The sequence below is a fragment of the Lonchura striata genome, chromosome 26 (assembly GCF_046129695.1).
Source record: "Lonchura striata isolate bLonStr1 chromosome 26, bLonStr1.mat, whole genome shotgun sequence".
NCBI lineage: Eukaryota > Metazoa > Chordata > Aves > Passeriformes > Estrildidae > Lonchura > Lonchura striata.
In genome coordinates this window covers 7,766,967-7,790,005 of record NC_134628.1, presented here as the reverse complement: position 1 = coordinate 7,790,005, position 23,039 = coordinate 7,766,967, and the positions used below count along the sequence as shown (strand labels likewise).

The 23,039-nt window shown below is 44.1% G+C and overlaps 1 protein-coding gene across 15 annotated transcripts in view; it reads left to right on the top strand.

Annotated features, from left to right (window-relative positions):
* Positions 1-23,039, top strand: part of EPB41 (erythrocyte membrane protein band 4.1) — a 94,022-nt gene that overhangs the window by 51,678 nt on the left and 19,305 nt on the right. For 7 of the 15 annotated variants that reach the window (XM_077788496.1, XM_077788492.1, XM_077788493.1 and 4 more), the window contains exons 6-18: positions 1,911-1,986; positions 2,434-2,652; positions 4,812-4,899; positions 5,425-5,577; positions 6,344-6,441; positions 6,770-6,942; positions 8,461-8,577; positions 9,828-9,956; positions 12,743-12,948; positions 14,745-14,801; positions 14,919-14,960; positions 15,708-15,770; positions 18,711-18,890. In XM_077788496.1, coding sequence (XP_077644622.1) covers positions 1,911-1,986; positions 2,434-2,652; positions 4,812-4,899; positions 5,425-5,577; positions 6,344-6,441; positions 6,770-6,942; positions 8,461-8,577; positions 9,828-9,956; positions 12,743-12,948; positions 14,745-14,801; positions 14,919-14,960; positions 15,708-15,770; positions 18,711-18,890 — 1,601 coding nt within the window. Of the gene's footprint in view, positions 1-1,910; positions 1,987-2,433; positions 2,653-4,811; positions 4,900-5,424; positions 5,578-6,343; positions 6,442-6,769; positions 6,943-8,460; positions 8,578-9,827; positions 9,957-11,159; positions 11,268-12,742; positions 12,949-14,744; positions 14,802-14,918; positions 14,961-15,707; positions 15,771-18,710; positions 18,891-20,772; positions 20,809-21,218; positions 22,228-23,039 lie in introns of those variants that run through there. The other 8 variants (XM_077788504.1, XM_077788499.1, XM_077788500.1 and 5 more) reach the window with 8 other exon arrangements.

Sequence of the window (23,039 nt, the reverse complement as noted above, 5' to 3'; positions counted from 1 at the left end):
TGTGGTTTCTCCCAGTGTGGCTCCGGTGAGCCATCCAGGGGGCCCAGGAATGGGGAGAGGTCAAGTGAGGGTGTCTGGCAGGGATCAACACAAGTTCAAGCAGTCTGTGCATTCTTTGTGGCCTTCTTAAGATCTTCTTAATGTAAATTTAGAAAAAAAATGTAATTTCCTTGGCAAAACAGCTTGACTTGTGTTTGCCTGAAGGAAAGCCACACTGTCAGTGCAGTGCTGAAATGGGGATGTACTTCTTGCTGGAGGATGGGAAAATGGGTGTCAGTGGGAGCCACTGAAATCCCAAAGGAGATTGCGAGACCCCAGGCAGAATTTTATGCTGGAACAAGGTTTATGGACTGTGAGGCTGTTTTGGGCTCCAAATAGGGGCACTGGAATGATAAATGGCTTTAGAAGTATCAGCTCAAATGTCAGATGTTCTCTCAAGTTGTGTTTTAAGGTCTGCTAGCACTGAATAAGTTCAAGATGAGGGCAGTGTCAAAATTAAATATGTTTTAGAGGCTTTTGTTTTCTCTTGGGAGTAAGTCTGACTGCTTTAGAAGTCTTGGGAAGGAAATTACTGGTTTTTGGATCCTTTTGGTGGGAGGCCGAGGACAAAGTGTGTCATCAAATGCAGCTTTGGGGGGCAGTGCGAGGCTGTGGAGTAGGGAAAGCTCCTGGTCTTGCCATCTTCTCTTGGAATCAGTAGCAGGGTGCATGTGAAGGGCAGGAGCTGCTCCATCCATAAAATTCATCCAGTGAATGTAATGACCAGCAGCCTGCTGTGAATTCTGTTCCTATGGGGATGGGTTAAATTACTTGATTTTACTTCAAGTGAAGGTATTTTGCATGTACATGCAAATATGTGGACACCAGTGTGGTGGTTTTAGGTAACCTCTGCTCCCTTCATTGTCACCTTGGAATCACTTGTTTTGAACTGTGTGTGATGGAAACAACGTGCCTTGTGTTTAATCCGTTATGGCATTGCATAAGAAGTAAATTCAGGAATTCTCCATTCCCCCTGTTGCCTTTGTGAGATTGGAATAAACCTCTGAGTGAGTTAAGTGCAGGGGTAGATCTTCTCTTTCTGAAATAAATCTTATTTTGAACTAGTGTTAAAAGGCACAGCAGGGGGAGATGTAACTATGGAAATCACTCCGGACTAACTTCTACTGGGAAATGGGATTCTTTTCAAGGAAAAGAGAGAGCTACCTCTTCAGCTGTGTTATCTGGGCTGTCCATACCACATATCATGCCAATTCTATGTGTGTTTATGTGAATTCTGACTTAGTTCATGCCTGTAATGGTGCTATACAAGGTTTGAAACAAGGAGTATTTAAGCAATTAGGTCTGGACTTGAAAAGCTCTTCCTATCCTAGTGCTTTTTGTCTTCATCCAGAGGTTGATGCTTGTGTTGGGCTAAATTTAAGCTGTGTCTGAGCAGCTAATCCCAGTGCATTCATCTGAGGAATGATTTAGCACAGCCTTCCTTGAACTTTGAAATTTGGGTTAAGCAGTAAACCAATCTATTCAATTGGTCAACCAACTAATTAATTAATTTATAGTCTATGCCTGACCTATCTTGATGAATCCATTTTCAGTCAATGAAAAAACATGTCAGTCATTGAGCTTCTTAGCAATTAATTTAATTTTTGCCACAAGTTGTGGTTAATCCAGGTGATTTTCCCTGACTTGCTTTTTTTCCTCCTGCTTTTCTTACCTGCTGTAAATGAAATCACATCTTATGCTTACACAGGTGTTAAGCTGCAGCCAGCTGTGAGAGCAAGCAGTATCAAATCAGTGTTGCATCTGCTAAATTCTGAGATCAGATTGGCTATTCTTAGCTCTTTTTTATATCAACTGGTCATCACAAAGCTGTCCCAGTGTGTTTATTTCTCTCAAGTTCTCTCTTATTGCAGGAGGCCCCTGGGATTTTACCTTCAATGTCAAGTTTTATCCACCAGATCCTGCCCAGCTAACAGAGGACATCACCAGGTGAGTTACCTGGGGATCCTACTGCCATGTTCTCTTGGATATGGAATAGAAATGTTTCATATTTCCCTTCAGGAAGGAGATCAGATGCCTTCACCATTTGGAGAGGGTTTGGTTTGCTTTTAGTGGATGTGAGGATTCTCCCACACTCCACTAAAGTCCATGTGTAAAGCAATGTCATTTATAATTCTGCCATATGTATGTTCATATAGAAAAGTAAATTCTTACCTAAAGCCAAGATTTTCTGGTCATAGTGTCCTTTACTCCCTTTGCAGAGTGGAGGTGACCTTGAATCCCTCAGTCCTCCACGCTGTTTACCTTGGAAATGAGTAAAAATTGGAAACAAGCATTGTCATATATTCATCAGTGGCATAAAAAAAGAGACTGATCCTCAAGTTAATAAATTTCTCTCTGTTCTCTGTGAATAAGTATTTTCCTTTCTGCCCTCAGGTATTACCTCTGTCTGCAGCTTAGACAGGACATCCTTACAGGGCGGCTTCCCTGCTCCTTTGCCACCTTGGCTCTGCTGGGTTCCTACACGGTCCAGTCAGAGTTGGGAGACTATGATCCTGATCTCCATGGCCCAGATTACATCAGTGAATTCAAACTGGCCCCAAACCAGACAAAAGAGCTTGAAGAAAAGGTTGTGGAGCTTCATAAAACATATAGGTAAGGTGCGGTGGCTGGAGGACTTGTTCGTGCACAGCAGCACAAAATAGGGGCAGTAATGGGATTTTCTGGTGTTTTCCCTACCTCTGTGAGATACAGAAAACCTGTGGATGTCCTATTGCTGGAAGTGTTTAAGGCTATGCTGGATGGAGCAGGGAGCAACCTGGGATAGTGGAAGATGTCCTTGCTTATGGCAAGGGTTGGAATGAGATGATCTTTGAGGGCTCTCCCAATGCAGACCATTCTGTGATTTTATGATGACTCTGTGAACATTAACTTTTAACAAAAAATCTAATACTTTGGACAAAATATTTCTAGAAGCAGGAACTATTTTTTCCTGCATGAAGAAGAAATTATGTTTTTATAAAGCAAATGGGAAGTCTTGCAATTATTTAGTAACAAGTGTTTTTTTTCTCCGCAGAATAGTCATGAAAAAGTGGGGTTTGGTTCATGTGCAAATGTAAAATTTACTTGTTTTAACCTCACCCTTTGCCTTTTAAAAATATATTTCTTTGGGATTTATGTAATTTTGGATTGTAGTTTGATCTAGTTTCTCTGTTTACACACTATAGCCTACAGCCTGTTTGGGACATTCTTCTACCATATTTAGTGAGTAACATTGTGGGAGGACTCCAGGTGATCCAGGAATTAGAAACCTGCAGTTAAGTGTTTCCTAGTGCAGCCATGACCTGGGCAGGTGTGTCTGGTTCAGGTAGGGTTGAACAACTCCTGCAACTCTCCCTGGTATCAGATTCAAGGATAAACTTTGTCCTCATTCTGTTTTGGACATATCTTCCTAGAAAGGAAAAGATGGAGCAAAGACAAGACTTTCTGACAGGCAGATGGGAGCAAAAAACTGGAGCACATTGGGAAGGGTGGATGTGGGCTGTGACTGTGACCACTCAACACCTCACTCAAGCCTTCAAATCAATATTTTAAATTTATTCCCTTCCATTTACACTGAGAGAAGAGGAAATGAGGGAAAATAAGTACTGGACCTCTGACAAGCTTCATGACTTGGAGTCAAAGGCCGTTTGCTGTGCTAGAAGTAGTGGATCACAGTGCTGAATTATTCATGCCCTCATCAGAAGGAGACTTTAATGTATGAGATGTAGTTATATTTAATCTGTCTGCATGTGCAGGAGAAAACAACACATCCCCATTTAATTTCTAGTCTATATTTTGTGAACATTAAACTTCAGAGGGTTTTCAGTGGGAATGATAGAATCATGGAATTGTTTAGATTATAAAAGACCTTGAAGACCATTGAGTTCAGCCATTACCCAGCACTGCCAAGCCCAGCACTAAACTATGTCCCCAGGTTTAACATCCATATGTTCTATGGACATTTCCAGGGAAATCTCTGCTAAACCATGCTCTGGCTCTTGCTACTGTATTTGCAAAGCACAAGGCACATATCAATATAGTGACTGATCCTGGGGCTTTCCTACAAGATTGTCCTTATAGTGGACTTCGCCCTGTCTCCCACCGCTCAAACCTCTGTTTACATCACTCACAAGATGTATGTGAGCGTTCAGTAAGGAAGACATCAAAGGAGGGTAGAAAATGAAATGTATGCAGCTGAATCCTCTCCCAGCAGAGCTGTTATTGTACCTCATACACCAGAAATGTACTAACAGGGACACTTCAATAACGTTGATAATGGCCTCTGTTATCAGGATGTCTTTGTTAAATTGTGCCCCTCCTGCAGACAGGGCACCATCTGTTCCCAGAAAGCCCTCATTCATCTGGTTCCCTGGCTGGAATCTCTGCTGAGTGGTTTCAGCTGTCTGTGTGTTTGGTTGGAGAACAATAGCTGGGTTTGGGGAGGTCTCGAGGCAGCCAGTCTGGAAGGAATAGGACCTATCACCTCTTGCTCAGTTGGGTTTCTTCTGCTGAATCAAGTTTTGTCCCCTCACTGCTTTTTCTCACTTCCTTCTCTAGTGCCTTTACAACTTCACAGGAATAAAGTGCAGCCGTGTTATTGGGATGTCTCAAAGCACAAAATTGGGCAGTAAGAGTGATTTCATAATTCATTATCTGGTCACAGATTTGTTTGTGTTGAAAGCAAAAGAAAATCTAATGAATTTCATTAAGTCTGATCTGTCTCCTCTTAAAAGCAACAGTTTTTAGAATACCAATACCTTTTTTTTCTGCAGATCCATGACTCCAGCCCAAGCAGACCTGGAATTTCTGGAGAATGCAAAAAAGCTATCTATGTATGGAGTCGACCTTCACCAAGCCAAAGTGAGAGCCCAGCATGTGTGCACCTACCTGTGGATTTTGTAATTTGCTTATCCTTCCCTTGCAGGAGCAAGTTTACCTGTTTTGGGAAGCTCCTTTGGAAAGAGAAGTATTGAAATACAGACATATAACAGGAATACCTCAGGCATTCCTGCAAGAGAAGTGATTGTGGTTGCTTATTATTTATATGTCACAGGAAACTTTCCAAAGCTCCTTGTATAGACAGGTCTTTGCTCTGAGTAATTTAGAATAAATATATATTCCCTGCCACATGAGCCTCTGTGCTCCAGGAAATGCAGGAAGGGCTCTTGATGAGCCCTTTGGGCAACCATCAGAACAGGAGAGATAAGGAGGAGGGAGGAGGTTGTCAGGAAAAAGGTGAAAGAAGAGTGGCCTTGGAGCTGGGAGCTGGAATCTGGGTGGTGAGGAGATGGATTTATGGGAAGACCAGAGGGATAATTTAGAAGGCAGCTGTTGACATGAAGCTCATAAAGCTGACACTGCTTAAATCCTCATCTGCATTCCCAGGACTTGGAAGGAGTGGATATCACTCTGGGAGTCTGTTCCAGTGGACTTCTTGTTTACAAAGATAAACTGAGAATCAATCGCTTCCCATGGCCCAAAGTCCTGAAGATTTCCTACAAACGCAGCAGCTTCTTCATAAAGATTCGGCCAGGGGAGGTACGACTGGCTCCTGTGGGCTCCTGTCATCCTCTGTTTCTTTGGGATGGTCGCTGTATGTGTCCCTGGAACGGAGCAGGGTGGGGTCAGGCTCTTCTCTGCAGAAACGTTGGACATCGGGGTGTCTGACCCCAGCTGGGGCTCCAAGCCAGCTGCTGACAGTGTAACAACGTGTCATCCAGCACCACCTCCTGGCATCACCGGGTATTCCCAACATCCAGGGAAAGGCCTGGGAGGTTGACAGATGAAACTGGGGCAGAACCAACTCATTTTTTGGAAACGGGGCAAGACAGTTGCTCTTTGTCTTGCTTGCATTCAAAGAAAATAATTAAAAATTAGAATCAGCTTTTCACCTAAGTGCAAGAAGCAGGGAATGGATGCATTGGTGCTGCCTCTCATGAATGGGGAAATCCCTGGAGCAGCATGGTTACATCAGGGAGAGAGGCTACAAAGGGGATCTGCCTCTTTCCTCTTCTTCCTCCTTCTCCTGCTTTCATGACCCAGCCTTGCAGGGAGGTCAGCCCACAGCTGGGCAGTATGACAGGGGGGATAAATCTACGGCCTGTTGCTCTGCAAATCCCTGTGCATCCTGAGGGATGCCTGGGCTAGTGGCCAGGCCCTCTCTTTCTTCTGACCTGAGGTCCTGCTGCACATTGTAAGGCAAGTTCAGCAGTTTGTGCCACAGCAGACCAGGGTAGTGGGCTGGGGACTGGGCTCCTACCACATATATTTCCTGCTATACGTAAATAACTTATGCTTTCCACAGCAAGAACAGTATGAAAGTACAATTGGGTTCAAGCTACCAAGTTATCGGGCAGCAAAGAAGCTCTGGAAAGTATGTGTTGAACATCACACCTTCTTCAGGTGGGTTTTCTGAACAGTAGCCTCACTCTGAGTAACTTAGTGCTTGAATTTAAATATTGAAAATGAACATTGCTCCTTAGCTTTTTGGAACAATGGGAGAGAAATGGTTTCAGGGACGGTAGCTGTTTATTTTGCAGAAAATTTTTAAGCAAGTTCTGCTTTGTAAGACCCATGATTTTTGGGTCATGTAGATGTGAGGCATCATCAGTATGTGCATTTCCTTGGCCAAGTAGATGAAAGAGGGTCCTTTTTATTTCTATTGTAATTCTTCTTCACATGCCCCTTCCTGGCTTTGGAGGTATGATTTTTAAATGTGTGTGTCTTTCAGGCTGACTTCCACTGAGGCCATCCCGAAAAGCAGGTTCCTGGCGCTGGGCTCCAAATTCCGCTACAGTGGCCGGACGCAGGCGCAGACGCGGCAGGCGAGCGCCCTGATCGACCGGCCCGCGCCCCAGTTCGAGCGCACAGCCAGCAAGAGAGTGTCCAGGAGCCTCGATGGAGGTGAGTCAGTCCCTGCTGCGTCTTCTCTCTCCCTTCTGGAGTCACCAGGATGCTGAAGTACTCCTTAAGGAACATCTGGATTCCCTGCTGTACCAAAATGCAGGTGTAACATGTCAGTGTCGTACAAGACCTTGTTCCTGCCCCTTACATGTTTAGGAATTATGTGCCTGTAGTGAGACTGAATTGGTGCTCAGTTGGTTAGAGCAGGGTGCTGATAACACCACAGGAATGGGTTTGTTCTCCATATTGGCCATTTACTTAAGAGTTAGACTATGCTCCTCATGGATCCCTTCCAACTCAGAGTATTCTGCGATTCTCTGATTCTGAGTTGGACTTGATGATCCTTGTGGGTCCCTTCCAACTCAGAAAATTCTGATTCATCACACAACCTTCATTCACATCAACAAAACCACCCAACCAAACCAAAAATTCCCCCAACACAGAATAAAAGTGGATGATTTGCACCTAATCCACCCCTTTTCCCTTCACCACAATTACAACAAGAGTTCCCCGTGATCATTCTGCTCTCTAATATTGCTCAGTACTTTTGCCCAATACCTCTCCCAGTTTTTATCCTTATCTCAATATCACAGCACTGTGAAGGCTGTTATGGGTAAATGAGCTCCATCTCAGCCAGACACAATACAAAAATGCAAACCAAGGGTGGTCCCAGCAGAGCTGACTGATGAAAAGAATTTAGGTAGGTGCTGAAGGCTTATGGCTAAGTTCTACTTGTAAAAATATTTCTTCATTTGATCTCAAAGCATTTTCCTTTGGAAAATCAGAAATTAAGCCTCTCTGTTTGTTTTGTTTAATGTGACTTCTTGAATTCTGTAGTTTTATGTGAGGAGGAAATTTTTGCCATGATAAAAACTTTTTCATTGTCTCTTAAAGCGATGCTCAGGTTGGAGTTGAGATAGGCTTATCTTTGAGATTTTAGAAAGAAATTGATAGCAGCAGAGGAGGTGAGGCATGGAAAAAGGAGTGCCTAAGTTTGGTCCATGTCATCTGTATCACAGGGTATTAAGATCCAAGGAAAGAGGGGCATCCCTGTGCACCACAGGCACCTGGCTGATGGAGCAAGGACCGTGTTGCTTTGATCCCTCAGTTTGTGCTGCAGCCTGGGGGGACCAGGGCTGTTCAGCATCCCATGGCCAGAAGCAGCTAGGCTGTCCCTGCTTCTGGGCTCAGTGATCTCCTGAGCCTGGGTTTTATGTCGTGGAGCTGGAGGGGAGGGATGGTTCAAACTCCATAAAGCAGCAAAGCCAAATTCCAGCTTTGGAGTCTGGGCATGTGCAATTCCTCAGGCACAGTGCACAGCAGCAAGGGAACCAGTGCTGCTGGTTGCCTGTTGACCATGTCATTATGACTCCAGTTGAGTAGAGAAATTGCAGCTGCAGTGCTACACCTGGATGTCAGAGCTGGGAGAAGAGCAGCCTGGGAATGTGACACTCCTGCCCCCTAGACATCTGCGCCTTTGTCATGTGGGTGGTCGTTAACATGTGCCCGTTTCTTCAGCTAAACGTGCGACTCAAAAGGTTGAGTTCAGAGCCATAGAGGAGGAGAAGCAGAAGGAGGTGGTGGTGGTTGAGGTTCCTGAACCAAAACCTGTGGATCAGATCCGAGAGAAGCCAGGTATAGCTGTGGTGGTGTCTAAAACTCTCTGCAATGCCTTTCCTATCCTCTCTACATGCTCGTTCCTGACAATTTCCAATTTTCACCAAATCTGGTGGCTTTCTCTCTTCATTTCTTTGCAAGAAGAGTTTCCCAGTGAGAGGAGACACAGCCCAGCTCTGGAAGACTCCTTAAATTTCCATCTTACACCTCATTAGATTGCAATTCTTGTGGGGAGGTGGGGAAAAGATTAGGATGTGGTGGCACTTGAGAACTCTTGTTAAATGTGGGTAGTTTTGTATTTATGGATTTGAAAACTTAAAAGTTTTCAAGTTTTGATCGTGAAACTTCTCATGAAGTTTCTGAAATTCTTCATCCCAGAACCTCCTTGCGATTTTGGGTTGGGTTTTTTTTCATGTTTGAGAAATGCTACCCATTTTGCTCTGTGGAGCTTATATTTCTCTTAGAATAGGTATTTTTAATAAATATCAATGCCCTTAAGAGGTGTGTAGGTACAACAGCACATTTGAGTACTCATAAATGTTATCACAGCAGCAGTGTTGCAAATATTTGCAGTCTTCATCACTTGGATAGTGACCACCTGTGGTGTGTTAGGGTTGGAGATAATTCACATGCAAATGCTTTGGGTATTCTCCTACCACCCAGAATTTTTTGACTGCATTACTGCTTTTGACTGCATGACTGCTTTTCTAGGATATAGATCAAGTTTTCATGAAGTGTGACAAACTTCCTCTCCATGGGCATTCCTTGAATCCTCACTAATCAGCATCTCCTGGTGGGGAAAGGCCAATGCTGTAAAAGCAGAAGGTGGGGAATTTAAGACACCAGGGCAGATTTGAAGTTGATCACTCAAGTATATTTAATTAATGCTGCTAGGTTTCTGATAACTTTTTTGACTGGATGTGTTTTTCCTGGATTTTGCCAGCCAGCACCTGCGTACCTCCAGACTTAGCAGGCAGAGCCCTTTCTAGTTCCACACTCAAGAACTGTTCCTGTGTGCCACATCTCCTTTCCTGGGCAAGGAGCCCATAAGTCTTATCTTTCCTCCACTCATCCAATACACTGCTGGGTCTGACAGCACTAAAAGGACTGACACACAGTTCCATTGTGGAAAATGACTATTGAGCTGCCTGCAAACTTCCTTGCTGTTCCCAGCTACTGAGAAGGGTCTCCTCATTTCTTGCTGTGGTGATCATTGTGTGTTTGTGTGGGTCCCCAACCCCCATTAACACCTGCAAACCTCTTTTTAGCCAAACACACTCTTGAAACTTTTGAAATGAAACCCATTGCAGAGGAGGAAGAGGAGGAGGAAGAGGTAGAGGTCGTTAAGGTTCCTGTTGTCAAGCCAAAGTCAGTGGAGCTGGTGCAGCCGCGGTCAGGTACAGCTGCAGTGGTGTTTGGTGGCAGTGGCTCCTGTGCTGTTGTTACTGGGGTGAGGTGATGCAGTGCTGTAGGACAGGTTACACTGGTTGTAGTGGTGTTTGTTGGCACTAAAATCACTCCTGGCTTTGCTGTGTGCTGCTTTTCAGGTGTGCTCTGGGTGCAGTGAGGGGGTGCCATGCCCTGGCTGTGTGTGGAAGTGAGTGTGCAGTGGCCTCTTGGAGCTGCTTCCATACTGTCCCTTCTTGTGAAGTTTGTTCCCCTGAGCTGCAGGAGTGTACAGTGCCTGGAAATCAGGTTATGAGATCTGGGACTGCTAGAGGTCAGCTATATTCCACTTTATTTCTTCACTAGGGAACTGCTATTTGCCTAGCTGGGGAAGGATGTCAGAGCAACATCGCTGCTGCAGACAGATCCATATTAATCATAACTAAAAGTAGAGTTGGTTATTTGTTGCAGGAAGAGGAGATTGAAGCCATAGAGGGAGGTAACTGGGAACATCACATGTTTCCTTGGTTGCTATGAAAACCACTGGAGAATGGTCATGGCCCCAAGGCTGCCAGAGCTCCAGGAGCATTTGGACAATGCTTTCAGGCACTGGGTGGGATTGTTGAGATGTTCTGTGCAGGACCAGGAATTGTACTTGATGATCCCTGTGGGTGTCTTCCACCTCAGCAGATTCTGTATTCCATGGGATGTGTGGCAGCAGATCAGACATCAGCTGGTGTCAGACCTGAGCACATCCAGGGCTCTCCCATTGTAGCTGCCTCTTCTCATCCATCTCTGCACTTTCCCTCATCCTGACTTTTCTGCTCCCAGTAGGGACTGTTGGTGAGGTGATGGTCATGGTGATGGTGATCGGTCATAGAATTCTGGAATGGTTTGGGTTGCAAGAGACCTTAAAAATCACCCCATTCCAACCTATGCTTTATATCTCAGTGCTTTTTACTGTCTTTAAATCATATGTCAAAATAGCCAAAGGCAGTTAATCATGAAAATGTAACTAAAATACAGTTCTGGCAGCCCAGAACTCATTGTTGGATGGCACAGGAGAAGCTTGGTGTCTGTTACCATTTTTCCTGTATGTCTTGATACTCTGGGAGAGCAGGAAGAGAGATGGCCCTGCAGATTTACTGATGGCAATATTTCCTTTGCTGCTTCCTCTTTAAGGTGGCATTTTAACACATCCATAACTTTTTTAGCCAAACGTGATCTTGGCAGTATTGAGATAAGCCCAATTGAAGAGGAGGAGGAGGAGGGAGACAAAACGATGGTGGTGAGAGAGCTAGAGCCGCTGCCGAAGGAGTCAGGTACCACCTCAGTGACAGCTTTGCACTCCCAGCATCCTCCTCATCCCAGCCGTCCCTGCCATCTCACCTCTGTACAACCTTCCCAGCAGCTGTCACTGCTTCTGTGACATGAATACACTTGGACACCACACTTACTGTCCTTTGAAGAGGATAACACAGTGTCTGGGTCACAGAAATGAACTGCTGTGCCGAGGAGCAGGGAGAGGGTGGAGCTGGCAGTGGTTGGGTGGGTTTTAAGATTGTTTACAGCAGGATGTGATGTCTAGGAGTTTGTCTTGAAAGTGTCATTCCAATCTCTGGAAATTCAGAAATTTAAAAAAATTCTTTTTTTGCCTCCACCTTGTACATTTTTGGCCACATGGATACCTTATTCTCTCTATGTTTTATTAAGACACCGATGAGATGTTGTTACCTTTTCAGTACAACAGGATTTCTTACTGAGGAGTTGCTTGAAATTACAATTTTTATTTTAACAGCAAATTTTCTATGAGTGACCTCATGTTGGCTGGAATATGATACACAGTATGGTCCTGCTGCAAACTGTGATTTTGGGAATGTGAGACCATGTCAAAGGTATTCTTTTATGTGACAGGGTATCTTTTAGTGAAACATCCCTAAAAACCAACATCAGGAGGACCAAATAGCTTATTATATACCTAGGTGCACACAGGAAATGAATTTGGGCTTGCTTTGTCACACAGCTTTGGCTTGACTATTTCCTTGGGTTTGGGCAACTACCTGGCAAATCAGGAGCTGAAGGAAAAGAGTAGGCAGTTGATTTTGTGTTCACCCAGTGCTTATATTTACAACTGTCATCCTCTGAAAAGATGATTTTTGGCAGCATGCTGTTCATTTCTGCACTGTCACTGGCCTGGAGGTGATGGGTATCTTCCTGCTGTGCTGCCTTGAAGATATCCAGCTCAGACATACAGCCCCACCTGCCTTGAAACCCACCGGGAAGTTGCTGAGAAGTTTGCTAGAGCAATGCTTATTGATTATTTTTTGGGGGGGGGGGGGGGGTGAAAGCGTGTTTTTCTTCCAGAAGCCATATGTTTCTGCATGAGGAGATGCCCATGAGTACAGAACTCCTCACGTTGTGTCTTTTCTAGTTGCATTGGAAGGAAGTCCGTGTCAGTTGTGTGTGAAGGACCCAAAAATTCATGGCACAATGTCAAAAATAGATTTGCCTTTCTGGTGTGGCTTCTCTGCAGAGTGCAAGCTTGCTTTTGTAAACCATCTGCTATGGGGTTTTATTTGATTTTATTTTAGGCCATAAAGAAAATAATCTCAACTCTCCTGTACTAAATGCACAAGCTGCTTTGCTCAACATCTTTATTTCTTTTCCCATTTATTTGTCCTCCTCCTCCTTCTCCATTTCTTTTTAAATGACAGCACTGTAATTTGGAAAGACTTTGCACAGTCCTTTGAAAAGTCACCTGCTCTGAACTGTGTCCCTGTCTGTCTCCCATCCTCAGCAGTGGCTGTGATAACCCCAGAGCGGAGTCCCCGGCCCACTTCAGCCCCAGCTATTGCTCAGAGCCACCCTGCAGAGCCAGCCCCAGCTAAGTCCAACGTGAAGGACATGGCCACATCTAAAGTAGGGAAGGAAACAGCAAAATCTGATGGGAGACGTGAAGAATATCCACTGGAGAAACATGAGGACCCAGTGGATGCCTCAAAGGTAGGTCAGAGCAGTCTCTTGGGAAGAGCTGGGCTGGAGCATTGCTCAAGAAAGTCACCCCAAAGCAGCAGCTCTGTCCTGGGAGATGGGGGGTTTATCCCTCATCCCTCAGTGTTGGGTGGGAACAGGCACAGGGGTCTGGGTGCCAGGGAAATCCCAGCTGTGATGTTCCAGGTGGAAGAAGGAACTCCAGGGCAGTTTGAGTATTGGTGGTTGTAGTCAAAGCAAGTGCAGCCTGCTGATAGATGGTAAAAAACACTGGCAAGAGTTGCACGTGATCATGGAGCTAGAGTTCAGAGCTCACCCATGGCCAGACTGTGCACCCTGATTCCTGGTATGACAGCAGGAGGGAATTGCAGTGAAATCAGTGATAATGGATCTGGTCTGCAGCCCAGTGCCAGAATGTTTTTCAGCATGATAGGCCTTTGCTGGGAGAGCTGGTAATACAGTGCCTGCAAACTGGACTAAAACTTCAGTTAGTTTAAAACTTGAAACTTGAAAATGGCACTGGTGAGACCTTGGGGAGTTTATTGTTTATATTCTGTACTTTTAATGGTTATTTGATTTTTATATAAATGTGTGAGTTCTTTGCTGGGGTTGATACTTGTGTGCTGTTCTAATAAGTCAAAATAATGTGCAAAATTATTGCTGATATTACGGTGTCCATAATATTCAGCAGATATTACTGACTTATTGAAACCTTACAGTGGTGCAACAGAAGTGTTTGCCTTGAGACACAGTTTTCACATTACTCCAAAATTTAGCTGTTCTCAGCATTTCTGGAACCACATAATTCTAAACATATCACACAAGTCAGTCTTGTGAGCATCTCCAGGGAAGATCCCTATTAATTAAGGTTTGGAGATGGAGGTGAAGAAAGAGCAGTTGCTTCAAAAAATTCCATGGCCTGCATGAACAGTAATTTTTAAATGAAACTGCTGAAGAGAACTTCAGACTGGCAGTGTGGGGTGGGAATTCGAGCACAAAGATCCTGCCCCGCTATTCCTGCCCAGCTGCTCCCCCCAATTATGTTACACTGAGAATGTGGGAATTTTACTTCTCCCATCCTACTTATTACAGGTTTTTTTCCTAAATGCTTAAACATTAGATTTTTTTCTTCTTTAAATATAGTTGTGGGAGGAAAATATGGATTTGAACGTACTAAATTTACTTTTCTCCAATGGAGCTGCATCACTTCTTCTAACACCCACTGATGCTTTTGCCTTCAGAGTATTTGTCAATCTAGTTTCCCTAAAATACTTCCTTTAGAGTGTTAAGACAATCTTGGCTTTCTACTCATGGACAGGAAAGAACTTATTAGGAATAGGAAAGAACCTATTTTGTGATGTTAGGCTTGGTTTTGTAGCTATGTCTCTTCTTACTGCCTCCTCCACCATAGTACCTGTGATACAACCAATAATTTCTGGTTTTGAGAAGGTGTGTGTTAATTTGAGCATGTTGCTTTGTTTGTATTTTTACTGGGAGATCCAGCTGCCAATGCCATTTGAAAACATTGCCTAACCAAGCTAATGCAAGTGGGAAGCCCTTCTTCAGAAGCACTGGTTTCAAATACAAATAATTCTCAAGCTGGAGGAATTATTTAACATGCTGTTGACTAACAAAGTGCTGGGGAGCTGCCATGTTATTAACCCCTGCCCAGGGCTGCATGTTGGTTTTTGCCTGTTCCCCCAGCACTTCAAAACCAACTTTATGCAGCTGTTTTCAGAAACTAAATGGTTTCTTAAAACAAATCTACTAACAAGAAATGTTTTTGCCAATTTATTTCTTAAATGTAGGTGAGGAAAACACACACTGAGATCACAGTCCCCACCATGAATGGTGCCCAGCCCCAGGTTTGTGCTAATAATTCAGTTTAGGTTGCTCACACTTTTTTTTTTCCAAGGTTCAACATAGTTATATGAACCAACAACTCTTTTTTTCTTTTTTTTTTTATCACTGCCCAACACCAGCAGCCTGCAGAAAAAGAGGAAGAGCTGATAAGAATGAGGAAGGTTAGCCATTTTACGCTTTCACTGGCCAAATTTGCCATGTCATTCATGCATCTGTAACCTGTTTAAAAAGACAGTGCTCCAATTTCTTCATGGGTTTTGGGCTGGGGTATTGATTTTCTTTTAAACTATCAAATACTTGATTTGAAAATTAATAGCCTTTTGTCCCATAGACCACCTCATTGCTGAAATTATGCATGTTGAATTTTCAGAAGGAACACGTATTTTGATTTATGAAATTTCTTCTCTGTAACAAATTTAGCTAGAAACTAAACGTAGCCTGCATTGCCAGAAATGCAAAACAAAAATCAGGAGAAAGCTTCTTTGGTATTGATTAAGTAATAGGGAAGCATCCAAGATGGGAAAGTGGTTACAGTGCAGTTGCTGTGCACATTGGGACCTCGTAAAAGTCCCCAGTGCGGCCTCAAACTTGGGGGTGGGCCTGCATCTCTCAGGAATATGGTGTGGTGACTCTGCTTCCACAGAAAACCAGGAGCTGTCTCTTTGTGGCCAGAGCCAAGGCCCCCTGGGAGCTGTCTCTTTAAAGGACTCATTGCATCTCCCACTCGCCATGAACCAGACCCCCATTCCCAGCGGAATTTCCACTCCATGCTGCCACAGCGCTGCACTCCCAACGCTGAGTTAACTTTTTAATTTGCTGATTTATTGATCGCACAAGACCAACATTTTAATTTTTTGTGCTTTTTTTTTTGTTTTGTTTTGTTTTCCCCTTTTCTTTCATTTTCACAGAAGAGATCAAAGAGGCTAGATGGTGAAAACATTTATATCAGGCATAGCAATTTAATGTTGGAGGTTTGTATGAACTTGAAGCTTTTTTTGAGTTGCATTTGCTAAAACTTCTGTATCTGCACTGAACTTCTTCCTCTTCTGCTGCTGCCCTTGTTTTTGCATGCTCTTGCATGAAAGACCTTTTGATTTTATTTGATATTTTAATTATGCTTCTGCATGGTGACAGTAAGCATGATGATGTGCAGGCCTTCTTCCTTCTTCCTCTTCTGACTTTCATTCTCTCATACCTCCCCAAAATACATGATTGGCAGTGCTCAGATCTGCTCTGGGACCCACTGGCTGCTCAGGGGGGTCATGGATTGTAGTGCTGGGCTCATTGACCAGTTTTTCACTACTTAAAACAAATTTTTTTCCTGGGGGAAAATCCAGTCTGTGAAAATATAAAATTCAGGAGAAGCTGTAGTGAAGGCAGATTGCCTAGAGCAGCTGTGGTTGCCCTTGGATCCCTGGAAGTGTCCATGGCCAGGTTGGATAGGGTTTGGAGCAAGCTGGGATAGTGGAAGGTGTCTCTGCCCAGGACAGGGGGAGAATGGGATGGACTTTAAGTTCCCTTCCAACCCAAAGCATTCCAGGATTATGTGAAATTGTCACCTCTGTGGTGTCCAGGCCACCACAATGTCAATGTTGCTTCAGGCAGGAGTGATCTTTTTGGATGATGCAGTAGTGTTTGCAGCTTTTCCATGCTCTTCCCAGGCCTTTTTGGCCTTGCAGCACCTCACTACCCTTGGGCCTCATCCTGCCTCAGTGCCAAGTCCCTCTGGATCTGACAGAGAGGCTCAGTGGTCAGGGGTGGCTCATCCTTCCATAGTACAGCTCCTCTCTTCGGATTTCAAAGCCCTTTCCACTTGTTTTCACCTAAGCTCAGTCTCAGAACAGACCATGCCAATCATATATTTTCTTTAATACACTCTGTTATGGGAGATGTTTTGTGGCTTCTGATACTCAGTCCTGTGTTACATGTTCCTACTCAAACTTGCAGCACCAGCAGCTTGTAGGGTTTTCCCTAGTGGTATCCCTTGAAAGTGGAGTGTACTAACTGCCTTCTCATCAGAATGTTCAAAGTTTTGCAGCTCCTGTGTGGGTTTCTTGGGGTTTGTTGTTTTTGTTTTGGTTATTTTTTTTGACTGCTACATCATAGAACTTTGAGTCACAAGTGAAGGATCTGCACATGATAGGCAGAGTTTGGCCACCGTTGGAGCGCTCTGAAGACCGTGCCTGTTGCTTTTTCACCTAATTCAAACAGCTCCAATTCCCCAACCCCAAACACAGCTTTATTATTGCTTCTAACTTATTTTTTCCCCTCAGTGCAATACTTGCCTCCAAGCCCTTTCCTTCTCCAGTTCTCTTCCCACAGTTCTGTTGCAGGTACTCCAGCCCTCCCCTACAATAGGGCTGACTCAGCAGCTCACCCCCTTTTTTCCCTTTATTTTTTTAATCCATGCACTTGGCAGATCAGGTATTTTCCTGGCAGACCTCACACTCCTGAAGCTGCCTAGTGATTTTACTGAAAGCCTTTTAACGCTCCATGTGCACTGGCTTCCTGCAGAAAGGGAAAACCAGGAGGAAAAGGGTGACACTGAGCAAGCTGGTTCCTCAAGGTGCTCCCAGACCTGGCTCCACGTACCTCCTCGTGGCTTTGGCTCCTCTGCCAGCCTCCCAGGCCCTGCTCCTGGGCAGTGCTGGAAAGCCAAGGTGATCCTTCTTTCTTCTCTGAGCCAGGAGCAGCTGTAGGGTTCTTGGACCAGGCAGGGACTTACCCCAGAGTCCACAGCAGACTCATTTCTACTTTTTTTCCCTACCTAACAGGCTCTTGCCTTATACTTTCATCTAGGATAGAAGCCAAAATTTGTTATTTTCTCCCCAGAACTGTGCCAAATAAGGTAAATATTTTTAAAGAGGCATTTGGAGTTAAGCCCTGTGGAGGGAGAGTGGTGTGTCCTTGGTGAACTGCAGGAATGGAGATTTTTGGGAGGGCCCTCCTTTAGGGATGCATTTGCTGTCCCATTTTCTAAAATCGATGGGCTGAGTACCACCTAAAAGCACAAAAAGAGTGACATTTCCTGGTGATGCTTTTACTGACCTTGATTTTCCCCTTTCTCGCTGCTTTTTGGCCTTGTCCTGAAAAGTTGTTTGCCTTCTGCAAAAGCTTTCTTTTCTACAGCCTCTGATTTGCTTGCAAGGAAGAGCTATTTTTAAAGGTTGACTTGCCTTGAAGTATGTGTGTTTATGCTGTAAACTGGCATCACACAGTAAAAATCTGACTTTTTCCAGATGAAACATCTTAGCAGGAGTTTCTTGATTGATCCAGCATAAAATAAAATTTCAGTTTGATTTTTTTCCAAAAAAAAAAAAAATCCCATCTTTGTTTCTGAAGTGTAAAACTGCCTATGATTGCTCCTGGAGGGATGAGATGAGAGGGAGGGAAAAAAAATGGCAATGGGGATATTCTGGAAGCAAAGATAATTTCTGCTAGGAAAAAAGAGAAACAGGTATGAAGTGAGTAAATAAAATTGAGAAAATATTTTCTTTATCATCAATTGTATTAATACCTGGAAGTACTCGTGTTAGCAGAGGGTAAAGAAAGCAAGCCCACAAAATTTAAAGATGTTAAATTTAATAACCCAAAGAAACATAGTCTGGCAAATTTAAAAAATCCTGTTTGGGGAAAATCCATGATATTCTAGCTCAGCTGTCACCTGGTTTGGTGTAGCTTGAGATGAATCAATGGCATGTCCTGCTGCTGGAGGAGACCCTGTTCTGGGGTTGCAGTTTATGTCAGTTTATCAAAGAGGAGGAGAGAGGACACTCCCTTTGTGTGTTTGCAGTGTGAGCACAGTTTGGGAAGTTGTCAGTAGTTCTGCTAAGTGCAGCTTTGCTAAACACAGTTTAGGCAGTCCCGAGTCTCTCCGTGTCCCTTCACTTATCCTGTCCTTTTGCTGATAGGATCTAGATAAGACCCAGGACGAAATAAAGAAGCATCATGCCAACATCAGTGAATTGAAGAAAAACTTCATGGAATCCGTCCCAGAGCCTCGGCCGAGTGAGTGGGACAAACGTTTGTCCACCCACTCCCCCTTCCGAAGCCTCAACGTCAACGGGCAGATTCCCACAGGAGCGGATGGAGTGAGTACCTCGGCATGGGGTGTTCCGAGGGGCAGCGCTGCACTGTGGGATTCAGCTCCCCTTAGCTTCTGCTTATTTTCAATTTTAATAGTTAGTATTGACTTGTACCATGTAGAATGTTCTCTGAGAGAATCAAAGCTTTAGTCATAGTATCATAAAAATGTGGTTTTTTGGTAGAGAAGGATGTAAGAATTCCTTAACTGGTATTGATGTTACTTTTCCTAGTGTTGCTGTCAGTGTCAGATGCTAGACAGCACTTCCCATGGCTGGTTTGGGGACTGGTTCATTCCTGGATCTCCTCAGAATGTGGAAAAAAACCCTGACAAACCCAATATCCAAAGACCGAAATTATTACTTCAGTTATAATATTACAGATAACCCAGCGTAGAAGCACTGGGATCGGATGATTTTTCCAAAATCATTTTGTTCTCCAGTTAATCTGGTATGTTGTTGGGTTTTGACTTGCATTAGGAACTCCAGGGGCTGATCTGCTGTGGAGGCTTTGAGAAGACTCCTTGAGTGGCCACAGCAGGGCTGTTCAAACATGATGAGAATCTCCCTCCTTCCAGGAACTGTGTGTTAGTAACCACATACACTCACAGTTTCTCTGCTAATTTGCTTAAAATGGTAATTTTTCAAGGAAAAAACAGTCACCAACTGGTTTCTTCTGGCTAACAGACAGTTCTGTGTCATGCTGGTGGTAACTGGCTCAGATTTGGAGTCTGTGAGTAAAACTGTAGTTAGTGCCTGTGGTAATCAGTCTTTTAAGTGGTAAATGCAATTTTTTATTGCAACAGAAAAATTGCATCCTGACTGCAAGTGGTGGCAATTGGAGACTCTCCTTCCTTCCCAAAGCCCTGCAGATGAACTAGTATTTCATGTTCAAACAAGGCAGATACTTATTAATCAGGAAATAATCTTTCAGTGGATGGAGGGAGGGTAATTGTAACATGTACAAAGGGTTTAACACCGAGTTTATTACTCCTCGAAGCTTGGAGTAAAGCCAGGGCTAAAGGGCTTTTTGTGCCTACTGGAAAAATGAGATCCCCAAAATGAACTTAATCAGGGTTGGTTGTTACAGAAGTTCAGAATGGTTTAGATTGGAAGGGAACTTAAAGCCCCTCCAGTCCCACCCCTGCCATGGGCTGGGGCACCTTCCACTGTCCTGGGTTCCTCCAAGCCCCAGCCTGACTCTCCAGGGATCCAGGGGCAGCCACTGCTTTTGTGGGCAGCCTAACATTGGGATTACCCTGTTTAACAAATGGATGGACTTTACCCTCTGTGGCTGAGCCTCAGTGTAGATTCCTCAGGAGTGTGGGCAGCAGAGCTCTGCTCACAGTGCCCCGTGGGTGGGATAGAGCAGAGGCTCTCAAGCTCTACAACTGCAGTTCAAGAATGTTATTCTTGGTTTTTATAAAGAATTTCTTGCAAGGTGACCACACTGAGACCTTGGAGGGCTGCTGGTCACCATAACTGGATGGTGTGGGCTTGTCCCACCTAAGACTGCAGTGGATCTGGAGCGCTGCAGAATTGGTGTCAGCCCTAGATTTGCATTTCTGGAAGTTCCTTCTTAATCTGGTCCTCTTTGAAAAAGTGATCTCACCCTGAGGTTGCTATGTCCTACTTTGAACTTCCAGAAATGCATCTTCCCCAGGCACTGACCGGGGAAGAAAGATTTCCCTCACGTGCATGTGTTGAAGGATCATAAATCAGATGGTAATTAAGGATTGTAAATCATGGTGCAAAGCCATCGCTCCTGTTCATGATGGTACCTTCGACCTGCCTTAGTGGCCAAAGGGTTTTTTGCCAGAGGCCACTTCTCTGCTATTCCTGTATGTTTTATTATGAGACAACTGAACCGTAACACGCTTTGTGTGTCCAGGTCAAGAAAGTCACTGTCCCATCTTCTGAGAGACAGGTTGGTGGGCTTGAGGCAAAGCTGCTGCTCTGATCTGTGCTTCTGAACCAGATTTGCTATTGCAATGGCACTGAGCAAAAGCTCAACAGCAGCTGCTGGATAATGGTTTTTCATTTTTTTGCTACATTAAGTAGTTTTGTAACTCACACCCAGAGGACTTTGGCACTGCTGCAGCTTTTGCAGCTTTCAGTTTTTGCTTATTTTGGTGCATGGCTGGTTTGAAAAAGCTGCATGACCACTATAACCATGTATTTGGAGACAAAAGCAATTCTGAAAATTTAACTGTTCCCTGTTTTTTTTATGTCGTCTTTATTTTCTTTTTTTTCTTTTTTTTTTTTTTTTTTTTTTTGGTTGTTGTTGTTTTAATGATCATGTTACTCTTGCATTTTGTATTTTCTTTCGCTGCCCAGTCTCCCAGCTACTTTCTCCCAAATTCTCACCACTTAGGGGTGTGCAAAGAACCAGTCCCAAAATACTGCACTGACCAGCGGAGGTTGGCTCAGCTGAGAGAGCTTAGAGCCAAGTTTTTCCTCTCCTAAGTACACTTGGGTTTGACCAGGGCTGGCAAACTAAAGGGATGTAGAGTTACTGAACAGCAACATTCCCACAATCATTCCTTTCTTCAGCAGAAGTGCTGAAGCACTTGCATGCTGTGTGCTGATTTATTCATTCTGGGTTTTTATCATTCTTTAGACTCCAGAAACAAAAATGCTAAAACACAGAGCAAAATTCCAGGATTTTGCACTGCTCCTACTGCCACTCTGCCCATTCCATGTGTGGGATTTCTAAGATTTACAGTTTTTCACTTGTTCAATAGAATTTTCAAACCAATTGAAATTTTGATACTCTGATCAGAACTTTGGAAAAGTGTTTTGTATCTGCTCTGCAGCCTGGCTGTTCCATGGGATTTTCCAGACACTGGGTTTTAAGGGCACTGTAGATTAGGAAGCTGTCAGAGACCACATTTTGTACTGCACCATTCCTGCTTTGAATGCTTCAAACGTTTTTCTCACTATTCCAATTCCAAAACAATCTGGAAGATTTTGGGCATACACTTTTCTGTGAGGAAAGTCACCAAAGACCCATGATCCTGATACAGATGTTGATGAGCAGAGAAAACATGGTTCTGTGGCTCCAGGGCTGGTGTGACCCAGGCCACCAGCAGCTCTGCTCCCCAGGGCAGTTTATTTTATGTTGAGAAGAGCTGCCATAATGCTTTGCACATCTCCAAGTGTCATTTTGGGCACCTTCCATCTGTCATTTTTGTTCATTTCTCTCTGTCTTTCTTGATCTTCTACCATGAAAGCAGACACAGGAACGGCCTCTGTTAGTACAGAATGAAGACAAACTAAAAGAGCAGGAGATACCTACTGAGACAGCCTTTCCCCGGCCAGCAAGTGAAGCAACTCTTCCAAAGGTTTCTATTACAATCCCTGAAGAGCAGAAATCACTCAAAAAGTGTCAGCTATACTCTAGCATTTTTCCTTCTCCACGTATTCCCTTTATGATGTCCTTTCTCCTGGTCATAGCACTGACTGTTTGGTGGTTGCTCTTTCTCTGAGTGGCAACAGGGTCATGTTGAAACCTGAAGACCAAAGCTCCTGAATTTCTGGGCTGTAGTCTCTGCTGCATCTTCTTTGTCCTGGTCTTTGGTCTCCGTAGTTTGCTGTCCCTGGGAGGGACACCCCGTGACTGTCATGTTAATCCCGCTGTATGTCTTTGTGTGGCTGTGATGGGACCTGGCAGGAGTAGCTGTGGATTGCCAGGTCCATTCTGAAGTTTCCTATGGTGCAAAAGCAAATTCTTTGAATTGTGTTCCCAGCTGCTGTGGGAGAGCAGATGAGGGAAGGAAATTCTGAAAGGAGAGTCTGGTTTCCCAAGCCCCTGACGACTACCCATAGGAATTGCTGGATAATTGCTTTTAAGGTTATTGTTTTAAATGTAAGATATTCACAAGCTGAAGAACATTTGACACTGATCTAAAATGTGCTTTACAGTAATCTGCTGAATCACAGAATACTGGAATGGTTTGGCGTTGGAAGGGCCCATAAACATTATCTTGTTCCCTCTCTGCTATGGGTAGGGAACCTTCCCCTGGACCAGGTTGTTCCAAGTCCCATCCAACCTGGCCTTGAACAATTCTAGGCATGGGAATCCACAGCCTCTGTGGGCAACAAGAGGTTGACTCTCTAGGAAGAACATTGGAATCTAATCCATAAGCACTAAATTTC